Source organism: Hemicordylus capensis, chromosome 2, assembly GCF_027244095.1.
Source record: "Hemicordylus capensis ecotype Gifberg chromosome 2, rHemCap1.1.pri, whole genome shotgun sequence".
In the NCBI taxonomy this organism is placed as follows: domain Eukaryota; kingdom Metazoa; phylum Chordata; class Lepidosauria; order Squamata; family Cordylidae; genus Hemicordylus; species Hemicordylus capensis.
In genome coordinates, this window is record NC_069658.1 from 338,214,096 (window position 1) to 338,228,677 (window position 14,582).

At 44.5% G+C, this 14,582-nt stretch overlaps 1 protein-coding gene across 3 annotated transcripts in view; it reads left to right on the top strand.

Moving 5' to 3' along the window:
* The window catches only part of LOC128342861 (LON peptidase N-terminal domain and RING finger protein 1-like), a 62,050-nt gene extending 48,224 nt beyond the window's left edge, over positions 1-13,826 (top strand). The window contains exons 8-13 of one of the 3 annotated variants that reach the window (XM_053290904.1): positions 710-831; positions 1,668-1,826; positions 4,506-4,668; positions 6,532-6,678; positions 9,996-11,168; positions 11,286-13,826. In XM_053290904.1, the coding sequence (XP_053146879.1) occupies positions 710-831; positions 1,668-1,826; positions 4,506-4,668; positions 6,532-6,678; positions 9,996-10,160 (756 nt within the window). In that variant the 3' untranslated portion in view covers positions 10,161-11,168; positions 11,286-13,826. Of the gene's footprint in view, positions 1-709; positions 832-1,667; positions 1,827-3,085; positions 3,310-4,044; positions 4,669-6,531; positions 6,679-9,995; positions 11,169-11,285 lie in introns of those variants that run through there. The other 2 variants (XM_053290905.1, XM_053290906.1) reach the window with 2 other exon arrangements.
* Positions 13,827-14,582: the final 756 nt, after the last annotated feature.

Sequence of the window (14,582 nt, forward strand, 5' to 3'; positions counted from 1 at the left end):
CACCGGTATGCCTGGCTTTCTGGCTGGCCAGCCAGCCAACTGGCCACACACACCCCACCATCCCCCCCCGGGCCAGGCTATTGCGCTGCCACCTCCTGCTGGCCAGGCTAGGCTGGACTGCTGCCGCTTCCTCTGTGTGACCAGGCCAGGGCCCACCACCGCCACTGCCATCTCACCTCAGTGGGCAGGCCAGGGCCAGGCCGTCCTGCTGCTGCTGCCTCCCGCCTCCTCCTCCTCCTGGCCAGCGGGACATCGCCCACTGGCCACCTGCCCACCTGCTTGCTGCCATGCCATTATTTCTCCCTGCCACCATCTCCCGCCTCCTCCTGGCTGGTGGGGCTTTGCTCGCTGGCTGCCCACCTCAGGCCAGTGGGGCTTTGCCTGCCATCCAACCACCTCTTCAGGCTGGTGAGGCTTCACCCGCCCACCTCCACCTCCTCACCACCATCATTATTTCTCTCCGCTTCAATGCTGGAACTCTCACGCGCTCTCTGTTGGCCAATCGCCTCCTCCCCCTCTGTCGGCCAATCACCTCCTTTCTGCCACGTCCCTTCTCATCTCGTCTTGGAGAATGAATTATTTAGATAGATAGATGTTTAAAAGACAAAAAAAGCTGTCCCTGTAAAAAAGGAATACTTAAGAGAGCAATGTATAATAATTACATTTCTTTCCTATAAAATATATATATTATGTCTTTGTCTTCTTCCAGTACCTGAAGGCTCGAAAATACACTACCACAGTCCTGTTGGAGGATCTCATGTTGGCCGTCTTCCCCTCACAACTGGCAGATAGGAAACGGGTCCATCAGGCTGAGATGGCAGAACTTTCAAAGTAAACATAATCTTTTTTGGCACTGTATTTGTGTGCGATATGGGAAGGGAGGATTCCATCTTGCTATATTTTAGTAAGTTATTTTTAAGTCTAAGAGGCTATTCTCACGACCGGCAAAAATCAGGCTAGGAAAGCATAGCCCGATTTTTGCTGGTTGTGTAATCCACTGGGGTCGCAGGTGAGCCTGGTGGTTTGCAAGCGGGTAACCCACTTACAGAGCCCTCCCCCAGCTCAGGTTAGCGGATCAAGCGCTCTGCTAACCCGGGCTTTCAGATTGTGTGTTGCCGCAGGGCAGGTCCATGTTGCTGTAGTGCGCTCACGCAAGGCATGCTGGAACTTCCGGGGGCCATGTGGCCCCCGATCCCTGCAGCCCCTGCCAGCTCTGTGACGGAGCCAGCAATCGTGTGGGTGGCCAATCCAGCTGCCCAAGGCTCTGCGGGCACTCGTCTGTGGGGAGAGCAGGCTAAGCCCACTCTCCCTGCTTAACCCCATCTGGCGGTTCCCACTGATTGTGGGAACCACCGCTATATCTTCAAGAGATACCTTCTCTTAATAGTGGACTACATCCTGCAAAGAAAAGTGTATTGCCAAAAGTAGCATCTTGATTATTTGAAGAAATAGTTCAGAGCGTTGCTTTTTATATGTTTCTTGGCTGTTGGGAGAAAAGCAGATTTAAATTGCGAAAAGAAAAAATGTGTTCCATTCTTCAGATGTGATGATGCACTTAATTGATATTTCTTAGTTAGGGCAGTGCTAGACAGCCACTACTGCCAATATGATTTGTTTTATCCACACTGAAAACATGTGATCACACCTCTTCCTTCTTTCTTTGGCAGCCTAACCAAGACTATCCCCATCTTTGTGTGCACAATGTCATTTCCAGGCATTCTGTGTCCCCTTCATGTGTTTGAGCCTCGCTATCGCCTAATGATGCGAAGGTGTCAGGAGACTGGCACAAAGATGTTCGGCATGTGTATGTATGAAAATGGGAAGAGGTAAGTGGCGAGGCCTGTGCTGTGATCCCCCTAATCCTCTGCTTTCTACTTCTGATATATTTAAAGAAGTTTTTGTTATTCCACTTGACACTTCTAGCTATGTGCTCCTCAAACTCTTCACCCATTCACCCTGTCTCTCTTTGATGCCTCTTTTATTTGCTTCTCCAACTCCAGGTCACTCTCAGCGAGGCTATTCCCACGATCAGGCGAAATCGGGCAAGGTTGCCTAGCCTGATTTTGCCAGACCATGAGAACAACCAGGCTCTCAGGTGAGCCTGGTGGCCTCCAGGCGGTTAACCTGCCAAACTACCCCTCCCCTTCAACTGGGTTTGCAGAGCGCTCGCTCCGCAAACCCATTTTTTAAAATTGTGAGTTGCTGCAGCGTGTCTCCGCACTGTGGCTACTCATGAGGAAACCCCTGACCAGGAGGCTGAAAAACAGCCTCCCGGCTCGGGGGTCTCTCCACGTGGCCCCTGAACTCCCCAGCCCCCTACAGCTCTGTGACGGAGCCAGCAATTGTGTGGGCGGCTGCTGCGGCCACCCAGAACAGACTGCTGCTTGTCTGCGGGGAGAGCGGGCTTAACTCATGGATCATGAGAAGAGCCTCAGCATTTTGATCTGGAGGGTGATAGCATGTCCCGAGTAACACATTTCCTTTCAGTCATTGTATTGTCACCTCTAATGATTCTGTGGAGGACTCTGGTCCACCTAGGTTTTCTAGTTTTTTGGAATCTATCCTTTCTTTAACATACAGTGCTACTCCTCCCCGAATCCTCCCCTCCCTGTCCTTTCTGTAGAGTTTATATCCAGGAATAACAGTGTCTCACTGGTTCTCACTCACCAGGTTTCCGTTCCACCCACTATATCAATGTTTTCATTAGTAACCAAGCACTCCAGCTCACTCATTTTTGCTCGCAGGTACTGGCATTGGTATAAAGACACCTATATGCTGAGTCCCTCACCTGGTTTTGATATGCGCTATCTCACTTACCATTATTTGACCTTTTTGTCCAGCTGACAGGTGTTTAATTCTGCTCAACTCCTGGCTCTACTCTGTCCCCTTCTGTTTTATCTGAGATGTGTTCACCCTCACACCTTAGGGGATTTTGCTGGCTGAACCAGATACCATCCAGTTCCTGTTGGCAATCCCCCAGGCATCATTTTAGAAGCTGCTCTGCAACCTTTTCAATTTTAAGCACCAGAAGTCTGGTTCCATCTTGGTTCAAGTGGAGCCCATCTCTTCTAAACCCCTCCTCCAGGCACCACTATCTCATCCATGCACTGAGACCCCTCAGCTCCTCCTGTCTCACTGTCCCTGCACGTGGATCAGGTAGCACTTCAGAAAACGTTACCCTAGGGGTCCTGCACTTCTATATGCTACCTTCTAGGACCTCCCAACTGCATTTACCAACATCGTTGGTACCAATGTGTACCACAACAGCTGACTCCTCCCCAGCACTGATGTCTGCAACCTTCGCACCAGGTAGGCAAGTCACCATGCGATCTACGCGCAGGTCATAGACCCATCTTTCTATGCCTCTAATGATCAAATCACCCACTACTAGGAGGGCCCCCCACTATCTGGAGGAGTATACTCTGTGTGATAGGATATGAACACATCACCTAAGGAAGGGGTCCCTGCTAAGGGAGTGTTGCCCTCTTCCTCAGATTGATGTCCTCCTTCCCTGAGACCCTCATTCTCCTTGACAGCAGAAGTGCTGTTAGCCAGGGAACAGGAAGCCTCTATCACATCCCCAAGGGTCTCATCCACACTCCTCTCTGAACTCTGAACCGTATCCTTGTTCTGCATTTCTCCTCTGTGATGAAGGGGACTGTTTGTGTACCGCCTCACAGAGTTCCCACCAATCTCCTGCAAAACTCCTTTGATATCTGTTTGCAAACTCCTGTTCACAAAGTTCCTGGGGAGCAAAGCTCCTCTGATCTAAGCCTTTTCTTCAAGATCTGCCTGCAATCTGACTCTCCTCAGGAATGTGGTCCCTCCCACAAGCTGAGTCACTCACCTGGAATTTATTCCTCACTCAGACTTACTGGTCTTGCTCTTTCAAAAACACACACTGCCAGCCAGCCAGAAATCAAACTGTATAAAATTACTAGCCCTAGCAAACTTAGCTTCTCCTTTTCCCTTGATTTCCTTGTTGATTAATTGATTGATTTATTCATTTCCTTGCTGTGTTCCCCTGCTTGATATCTTCTTTAGGAGAGAAATACAAGCTGGTAGCCTCCTGTCCTCAAGATCTGCTGGCAATCTGACTCTCCTCAGGAATGTGATCCTTCCCACAAGCTGAGTCATTAGTTTAGATTGGATGTGTTACTCCTTTTGAATGACGTTGGCAGTCTTGCTTCTTCAAGGCAAGCCACAAAACCATCATTTCTGTCTGCCATTGCTTTTCAGCCCCACAAAGAGGAACAGAAGTTATATGCTCTACAGGAGGGTTGCACAACTTTAGCCCTCCAGCTGTTGCTGGACTACAACGCCCATCATCCCTGACTATAGGCTACTGTGGCTAAGGATGATGGAAATTGTAGTCCCAACAACAGCTGAAGGACTGAAATTGTGTATATCTGCTCTACAGAGTAGTGGACAACCCAGTTTTTGAGTAATCAACACAGAAAACCATGACTTTCATTCTCCCTCAATATTGTTTTCTTCCTCCCTAGTTTTGCTGACTATGGTTGCATGCTCGAGATTCAAAAAATAGAGTTTCTGCCTGATGGGCGATCTTTAGTGGACACTATAGGCAAGAGAAGGTTCCGGGTTTTGAGACGGGGGCACAGAGATGGTTACAATACTGCTGATATTGAGTACTTGGAAGATGAAAAGGTGAGTGATGCCTTGTTTGCTGTACAATAGACGTTATGGCTATAGCAACTTTAACATGGAACAGTGCACCAGAGGCAACACAACATTCCCAGACAGAAAAGTGTATATTCCATTGGGCAAAAGACTTATGGCAATTATATTCACTGCTCTTTCAAGTGGGGGCCAGCAAAAACGGTCAGTATAAGAGCCATGCTCCATCGTGCTGGTGACCTCCATTCCCAGCACTTTCCCCAGTGTTGGTGTGGAGCAGTTTAAGAAAAACAGAGCTTTCTCAAGCCCTGCAGCCACCTTAGAAGATGTGCCTGGATTGCTGGAAATGTAGCCCTACCCAGAGCTTTCCCTATAGAGTTCTATGGGGAAAGTGCTGGGAAGGACTACACTAGGGATGTAGGAGAGCAACACCTTTAAAAGAGAGTACAGCAGATCCTTACCTGCGTGACTGCCATTCCATGCAGCTTCCTGCTGCGGTGCTGGTCCCCCAACAGTCCACACGTGATGCCGGCATGCACATGTGTGTGTCGCTGCCACATGTGGGCTGTTGTGGGGAGCACTGCCACAGCAGGAAGCCACAGGTAAGGAGCTGCTGTACTCTCTTTTAAGGGTATCACTTGCCTCCCCCTCCCCCAGTGTCACATTTGAACTGCTGAACTGGTTCATGGTTGGGCCAAACCACCACGAATCGATTCATTTACCTTGGTTTGTGCACATCTGTAGATTACATTTCCCATTGTCCTATGTACCTTCCAAGATGGTGCCAGGACCCGAGAGGCCTTTGTTTTCCTTAAAGGAGCCCTATCACTGCTGGAGGAAGTGCAGCATTGTGCAGTGGGTACGGTCACCTCTGCATGGTTCTAGGGAAGTGCAGAATATTTAGCTCTAATAAACAATTGGTCAGGGAGCCACAAGTAGGGTCACTGGAAGTTGCCACTGGCTCCCAGGAATTCCAGTCAAGAAAATTTAAGTGGGGTGCAGATGGCGGGCATACATGTTAATGAGTCACAAAGTGGTTTAATGATAGCATGCATTTTGTTTGTGCAAAGTTCTGTGTAGGAGAGATGCAAACTACATTGGGATGTCAACCAGTTAAGGAGTTAACTGAGAACTTGCCTTTCAACTGATTTAATCAAATTTAAAGGAATGTGTTGATTAGCACATACACCAAAAAGGTGTCTTTTTGAGCTATTGGAGGAGGCGAGAGGATTGCAATTTATTCCACAAAGGCTGCCACTAATAGTTAGAAGGAAGGATCATCTTTAATATTTCTTCTTTCATTACCTCTTAAAGTAATGAGGCAGAACCAAAAGAACCTTACAAAAATCATTCATTCTCAGCCTTCTTGTTAAAATTAGCCCCTGCAATTAATTTGCTAAATTATTAGTTGACTGAGCTACAAATGTATGCTTGTAGTCCTAAAAATAAGTAATATGGTAGATAAAATATGTCTTGCTTCTCTTAGTGAACGAGCAACATCTTTTCACTGGACAGCTTATAAATTATTATATAACCTGCTTAAAGATGAGTCTCAAGATAGTACAGATTTGCTCATGCAAATTAGCTGTTGCCCTGGCCATCTTGATTGAGAGTAGCAATGGATACTTGAAAGTCATCAAAGAAAAGTTTGGTTCAATAAAAGGCATAGCACTTTACCTATGTTGTGTGCCTTGTTTCCTGGTACCCATGTGACAACATTGCTTTTCATTAAGTCATTTTGCGTTCACAGTTGGTAACTTGTTTAACTCCTGTAGGTCATACTTTACTTTGATCTCTCTTCCTCTCCTTCACTCTGCTCTAATCTCCTGAATAAACTCTTACTTTTTCCTTGTTCTCCCAACTTCTTCCTCCTACTGTGATCTCATGGTGTAGGTGGAAGGAGAAGAACTTGCTGAGCTTCAGAATTTGCATGACTGCACATACGAGCTAACACAGAGGTTTTATGAACATGGTGACACCACCTTCAGACAAATCTTGATGCACCATGGACCTCTTCCTGAGAAAGAGGAGGACATACAGGTATTAAGGCTTGCTCTTTCCAGGCATCTACTATATACTTGGAAGCTGCCCTGTTCTAAGGTAGTGTATAGGGATGGATAGAGTTTAAAGCCAACAGGTAAGATTTTGAAAAAATACTTAATGACAGAGACTCAGATGTCTCATTCTCACTGTTCTAAATCCCAGTCCTATAGATATGGATTGTGCAGAGTGGATTGCACTGGTACTACTTGGGTAGCATCCTAGTGCCTGCAGTCTCATCCTAAAAGCCTATTACAGTATGTAGGCCTGCACTGCTTCCTAATCTGCCTTCCTAATGGACAAAATGCTCTTAGGACTACATATGTGAGTCACTCTGACCATCTCTCAGATGCATAAGTGACTGGGTGAGGCACCAATATGCCCCTCACTTGGTCACACCGATAGATGCTGGTGCAGTAGCATTGACCTATGTTGCTACCTTAGTGCAATATTTTGGGCTGGTTTTCAAAGCAGTGGAAGCCACAGATCATAACAGTACAGTGGTTATTGCTTTGCTGGTGTGATGGCTTGAAATTCCAAGCTCATAGGCTCATAGCTGAACCAAATGCCCCATCCCTATGTTAGTTATGCGTGTCATGCTGTTGAACCCAGCCATTTATGTACTGGTTTAAAATGTCCTGAAGTAAACTAATCCCATAATTGTTTAGAAATAGTATTCATTTAATGATTCCAAGTACAGTTTTCTACATCCCATGATTACTTTGTAGCACCTTATTGCTAGAGCAGTGAGGCACATAAAGTTAAAAACAGCCTTACTAAGTGAAATCAGTGGCCTTTCTAATCCAATATCCTGTTGCCAACGATGTCTTGTGCTTCAGAGGAAGATCCAGAAGGAAGTGTAGGCAACCAGGTTTTCCTCAGAAACTCTTGAGTATTGGTCTGGTGGGGGCAAGGCATGAATCAGCATCTTCTGTTTTTCCTCTTCCTTCTACTTGTACTTCTTTAGAGTTATCTTGCCCAAGTCTATGTTTGAGCTTGTTTAAAATATGTGTGTACTGTTAAGCTGTATGAACTGATATATTCAAAATCTCTTTTCTAGAAATGAAACATAGCATTTCTTAAGACTCTCAAGAGACAGTTTCAGAATTATTGCCTGGCAACTAAACTGCTTGGGTTTTTAAGCCACTAAAAAGAATAATTTTTCTTTTGCCTTGCTGTGTACATATTTTACTGTTTTCCTGCTTCACTTAAACAAGGGAAAAGGGGTTCTTTTGCCTTGTATAAATCAAGTAAACTGGGTGTGTCCTAAACAACTTAAGATTCTTCAGTGAAAATTTTATATTAAATTTTTTAAAAAGAAAACATGTAATTCATTTTTTTAAAATGGGATCTATGCTGTAAAAGCAAGTTGCATAACATAAGAACAGCCCTGCTGGATCAGACCCCTGGTTCTAGTGTTATGCGAGAGGGAGAATAATTCTTTCTATCCACTTACTCCACACCATGCATGATTTTATAGACCTCTATCATGTCTCGCCGCAGTCATCTTTTTTCTAACCTAAAAAGCCCCAGGTGTTGTAGCCTTGCCTCATAACAAAGGTGCTCTAGGTGTAACCATTATCAGGTTACTGTCTAGATCAGAAGTATATTTATTATGCAGCCCGTGTTGGCCTGCATAACTCCGTTCCACTCCCAGCTGTTCTTGGGCTACAACTCCCATCTTTCTCAGCCACACTAGGCCAATAGTCAGGTATGATGTGAGTTGTAGTCCAACATCTGCATGAGGGCTGAAGTTTTGCAGCCCTGGACTACAGTTATAGGGTTGCTGTAAAGCCAATGCATCTTGTGTACTCCATTCCAAAGCAGAAAATCATGCATATTGGAACCATTGTATTAGCATATTTAACCCTGTATTTTCCAGAAGGTGCTCTGTCTTCTGTTTTTGCTATGCAACAATGGCAACAAGAGAGAAGGACCAATAAAGTGATGTTCTGCTTGGCCATGTTCACTTCTGGAGGAGAGGGACTTATCAAATCAGTCCTACTGTTCTCCAGGCAAACAGAAATATATATGGAGTCATGGGCACACAGTGCCCCTGTTATCAGGTTCAAGATTGATCAGTAGAGTTTAGCATTGGTTAGAAGGTTAATCTGCCCCATATCTGACAGAAATTAAACATAACTACCTGCAGCCCAGGTTCTTAAAGCAAGTACAAATGGAATGCACCACCACAGTGCAGATGCAGAACCCAATTTTGGGTTGTGTTGTGTTGCAAGCTATGCTGCTTCTTACAGAAAACTACTTAACTTTTGGGGCACTCTTCTGTTTCCATAAGTTAGCAATTCATTTTACTTGTTATTGGAGACTCGGGGGCTATTCTCACGACCAACAAAAATTGGGCTAGCAGAGGCTAGCCCGATTTTTGTTGGTCGTCAGAACCACCGGGCTTGCAGCCGGGCCCGGTGGTTCTGGAGCGGCTAACCTGCTTGAGAACCCCTGGCAAAAAGCAGGTTTGCGGAGCGAGTGCTCCTGCAAACCTGCTTTTTGCGATCGTGAGTATCCGCGGCATGCCTTCGCGCCGCGCCTACTCATGAGTAGACCCCTGGCCGGGAGGTTTAAAAGCAGCCTCCCAGCTTGGGGGTCTCCCCAGTGTGCCCTGCATGCTCACTCAGGGCATACTGGGGCTTGCGGGGGCCGTGCAGCCCCCACTCCCCCCGTCGGCTCCATCTCGGAGCCAGCCACCATGTGGGCGGCCGATCCGGCCGCCCAGGGCTCCCTGCCCGCTCGTGAGTGGGGAGAGCGGGCTTAGCCCGCTCTTCCCGCTCAGCACCCTAAACCGGGTCTTACTGATCATGAAACCTGGTCCTCTGTCTACTCAGTATAAAGAGCTCATTAATGTCATTGTTGATGGAGGTATTCAATCACATGTTTTGTTTTAAAGAATCTGCACAAACAATGACAGGTTATTAGGTAAACTGAAGTATTTCATATTACTGATCCAGTAATATCTGCAGAGTTACTTCACACAATTGCTATTGACTCCGTTGATACACACCCCATGAATTTGGGAAGTAATAGATCTCTCCCATCATTCCCAACCATGGAGACAGAAGTGGGTCCATCCCTAACTTTGATAACCAGTAGATATGCAGCCTACTCAGATAATGAAGGAATTCTCTCTTCACCCAAGTTGGTATTCAAGGAATCCATTCTTGGTGGGCTCAAGTCTGTCTTCCTCCCTTGTCTGTCTGGACAAGTCTATTGTCCAAACAGAGCTGACCTTATTCTCTGTCCTGTACTAAAACCTAGAATTCCTGGAACAATGAGCTAATAAATTGTTATCCCCTTCCCACTAGGCATCTCCAGATGGACCAGTTTGGTGTTGGTGGCTAACATCACTCTTGCCCCTTGACTTGACCCGCAAGCTGACGATCTTTTCGGACATCTCCCTGAAGTCCCGTCTCTCCCAACTGAAGCATATTCTGAATGTCATTCTGGAAAGTCGTGACTACAGTAGCTAAATCTCAGGCCTCATCCCATGAAGAAGCGTATAGTACAGAAGGAACAAACAAGCTAGGTCTGTGTAGGATTGCCCACCATTTTTCTTGATGGGGGTGGGATAAAGCCTTAACCTGCTTTTGTTTTTAATGTGTATGTTCTGTGTGTTTGGTTATTTGTTTGACCATAGAACTGACTTCAGCAATAGGCCATGAACCAGTAAACTGAAACTGGTGTGCAATATAGTAGCAAGATTCACTAGCAATGGTACACCGTCCACAGGAAAGTCTAATTGGCCTTATTAGTCTGAAGAAGGCAGTGAGTCTAGATGTGAAATCTATCCAAGAAACCTGACTGTCATACCTGTTTTGTGCCAAGTGAAGAAATTTCTGAGTGAATAACTCCACCACCACATGCTAAGATTTATTAGATTTTTATCTTCGTTTCTTACTTAATTATGCTTGTCTGGGATAATTCAGGGCTCTGCACAATGTGTAGTGTGCTGTTTCCCTAACTTAAATTGGCTCTCTTAAAAGTGGTGGTTAGCCATGGAGTGCGGGTGGGGGGGAAGACAGGTACAAATTCAAGTAGCTGTCTTTGCCTTGCTCCACAGCTAACAACAAGTTCAGGTGGGAGGAAATGATTTTTGATCAGGGAAAGGGTTAATTCCACCAGTGTCATGACTCTCACCCAGAAAGTCTCCCATGATTGTTTTCTAATGGGCAAAAAAGGATGTTTGGAGATGTGACCATGCATGTCCGGCCTCACATGTAGTTTCTCTCTTAGACATGATAAAGAGAAGGAAAAGACTGGTAAACAGGGGTCTTAGAACTACTTCTGCATGTTGAAAGGCTAGCAAAGATATAGGCACATTACTTAGCAGCACCTCACACTCCCAAGCAATATATTTAGGGCCAGGCAATCAAGGATTAAAATGTTTAGCCTCCAAATGAGATGACTGAAAGGAAAAAAAATAGAAAATAAAATTGTGCTATTCATTGCCATGCGATAGAGTGAAGGGCTAAAGCAGGGTTTCTTAACCTTGGGCCCCCAGATATTGTTGGACTACCACTCCCATCATCCCCAGACATGGCCTTTGTGGCTGAGGATGATGGGAGTTGTAGTCCAACAACATCTGGAGGCCCAAGGTTAAGAAACCCTGGCCTAAAGTATTAACTGTGACCTAAAAAGTGTAAGTCGTAAGAATTATCTTAGATCTCAGAACATCAGCCAATGTGACTTACTACTCAGCTTCATCAGTCTGCCCAGTTATTGTGTCCTGCTAGACAATTAAGTGGAATATAAAAACACTTTTAAAGACTGACACATTTTCTTGTTGAATTTTGTAAACAAGACTCTAGTGCACTGTAGTAAATTTACTCCCACCTCTACCTCTGAATTAAACTGCTATAGGACACTCTTTTTGCTACAGGAGCCCAACACAGCTAATGTTCTTGTATTTGCCCACATGGCAGATTGCAAGCATCTGGGCTTCCTTAATTCTTTGTGTTGCCTCCCCTGCTCCCCCCACACCCTAAAAACAGAGAGTCTGGGCATGAACAACAGACTATAATGTATTTTGTTAGGACTTAGGCTCTGTTAGAAGTTTCTTCAGGTGTCTAGCTCTGTTCACTTTTGGTTGTCCTCAGATGTACACAGTGATGATAAGCAGAATTTAAAACTTTGTGGTAGACAGATGAATATTCTACTTCTTGAAAACTGGGTTGTATCCCCAAAGTTGGTCATAACTAAGCACCATTAGTATTAATCAGAAAAACTAGTTATGACTGAACCCCGCTGAAATCAAAGCAACAAGTCGGTTACGACTAAAGTCTAATTCATTTCAATGATCTTCATCAAGACTAACTTAAGATGCAACCTGTTGAGTTTTCAAACATTAATGAACTACCACATTACAGTTAGTAAAACACATGTTCAGCATATCTTGAACAAATAAAATCACCTTCTATATTCCCTTGTCCAACCCCTCAAATGAATATAAATTTGAAGATAAGAAAAAGGTAGGGAAGCCCTTGCAAGTGCCTGAAAACTTGGAGAATGTATAGAAATGCTTGGAAAGTGCTTGGAGAATGTATAGAAATGCTTGCCATATCTGCCCTTTTCAGAAGTGCCTCCACATGATTATGGAACATATGAACATATGACCTGTGTCTGCTGACCTTGTCCCAAGCATCACTGTGTTCTCCAGGCCCCAGTATCAATGCATTCCGTGTAGTTTCTGTCTAGTATCATACAACTGTGCACTTAGACACTCCATACAATCGGGGTCCCTGTTCAGCGTTCCCTCTAAGGCATGCGCGTGTGTGCTCACTCACACATTTTGTTGATGTCTGCTCAGTTAATTTTAGATCCTGCTCAGGTTTAATCAGGAAGGTCCCACTCTGAATGCATGCACACTCACACTGTCTTGATACTGCCAGAACAAAACTCATTCTGCACACAGACACAAAAAAAAGAGAGAGAACAATGCCTCTGTTCCCAGTTGCACGGAGCACCTATGCATGTACAGCATGCACATAAATGCTTCTCAAATGTAGTGCCTAATGTCCAGACATGGGGGGCCTGCAGAGTACAGCCACACCGAGGACAAGACCAGCAGACATGGGCCTGTTCCATACATCTAGTAAGTGGATGGAAGCACTTCTGAAACGTGCTACTGCATGACATTGTGTACTGTTTTTTTGGGTTATTCAGATCTGCTTCTTTTTAATGTATTAAAAAGCTCTGCTTCTAGTTGGAATCAGATACATCCAAGCAGTTGCATGGTTGGTACTTTCAATACAAACTGCCCGGTAACAGCTGCACATGAGGAGCTGCTGGTGTATAACAGCTCAGGGGTTACAACTTCCATTCTTTATCACTGGATTGTAAACTGCCCTGAGATTTTATATAGGACAGTATATAAATGTGACTAAATAAATAATCATGCCAGGGCAAGCCATTTCTGCAGAGTGATCTGCCACATGTGTTCTGCCCTATGAGAGTCCAACGGTGTCTCTGAGTGGAGGGAAACAAGGGACAGGGCAATTCGCACTGAAATCTTATGAGTGCCTGGCTCATCTGCATGGCCTTGGAATTACAGATAAGGTGAAGTCAAGTGACCCCGGCCTCTGGAAATGTGTCTTTAAATATATACCTGTTATAGAAGGGATTTGCTGCTCCTTGCTTCAGGTGTTGTAAGGAATGGAAATATGAAGGGAGTGTTTAAAGCCACTGATATACGCACAGTTTTAACTGGAAAGTGCCTTTTTAAGGGTGAATTTTGAGCTATTCCAGAGCCAGGCCAAATTCAGGAACAGAGTAGATTTTTATTTGCTTCTTAACTTTTAATGACTTCCTGACAATACTTGGCAATACTTGGCTATGTATTCAACAAGAAAGAAACTCTTCCACCTTCCTTTTTAACCCCTTTCCTGTCACCATTTCAAAGGTTAGGAATGCAGGAGGATGTGAATAGTCTCTGAAAGGAGTTTGCACACACTCAACTGCATTGTGTTGCTCATTATTCAGTGACACTAAATAGTGGGCTATTGTTCTTTCTTGGATAAAAACAAAAAAGATGTTGGAAATGCTCTGCTCTGCTTGAAATTCATTTGAATTTATACCTTTTTATTCCCACATGGTTTAATTATTCTTGTCAAAGTAATAAACTTCATTTTTAAAAAACACAGCATGTATGTGTTTTTGGATCTCAGAGAGTATATACAGTATATTCTATATGAATTGTCTCACAGTATGCTAGCTTTCAGTTGTAAAAAGCTACAATGCTCATAGTATCCCTTTGTCATGGTACACAGAAAGTGGACAAAATGTAAGGATATTCCCTTTCCTCAAACTGACAGTTCCTTGCAAGCCATGACTGCTAGACATGCATGCTGTAAGGTGGCATAATGGGGAGAGAGTCTACAGATATATGAAATGGAAGAAAAAGTGGTCATGAACCTAAGGTGTCTTCACACTGCATGCTGCAAGACAATATAATTATGCTAGATATGTTGGATGTCATCTCTGTTAGGTTAAACATGAATGCTCAAATGTACCATATGTTGACGTGAGTGGAATTTACTTCTGTAGTTCTGGTTTTGCAATGAAGTTTCTTTCCACTAGGTGTCATTACAAAACAAAACACTTCACAAAGGAGTAAGAAAACAAAAATTAAGCACACTGCTGATTATCAGTAAAGATACTATTTTATTTTTGCAGCCCCTGTTCTAAGACATCCAAGGTTTTGAGCTTCCTTTCTTTGGGCTGTTATCTTAGCATGTACCAAACACTTTGTTTCTTACAGAAGTATCAGTGTGGATTCATAATCGTATATGCTGCAGCCTGCAGAGAATCCACACATTGGCTGGACCATGCTTTTGATCTGAGCATTTCTGTAATGGAACATACATTATCCATGGAAATGCCTTTTTGAGACATCA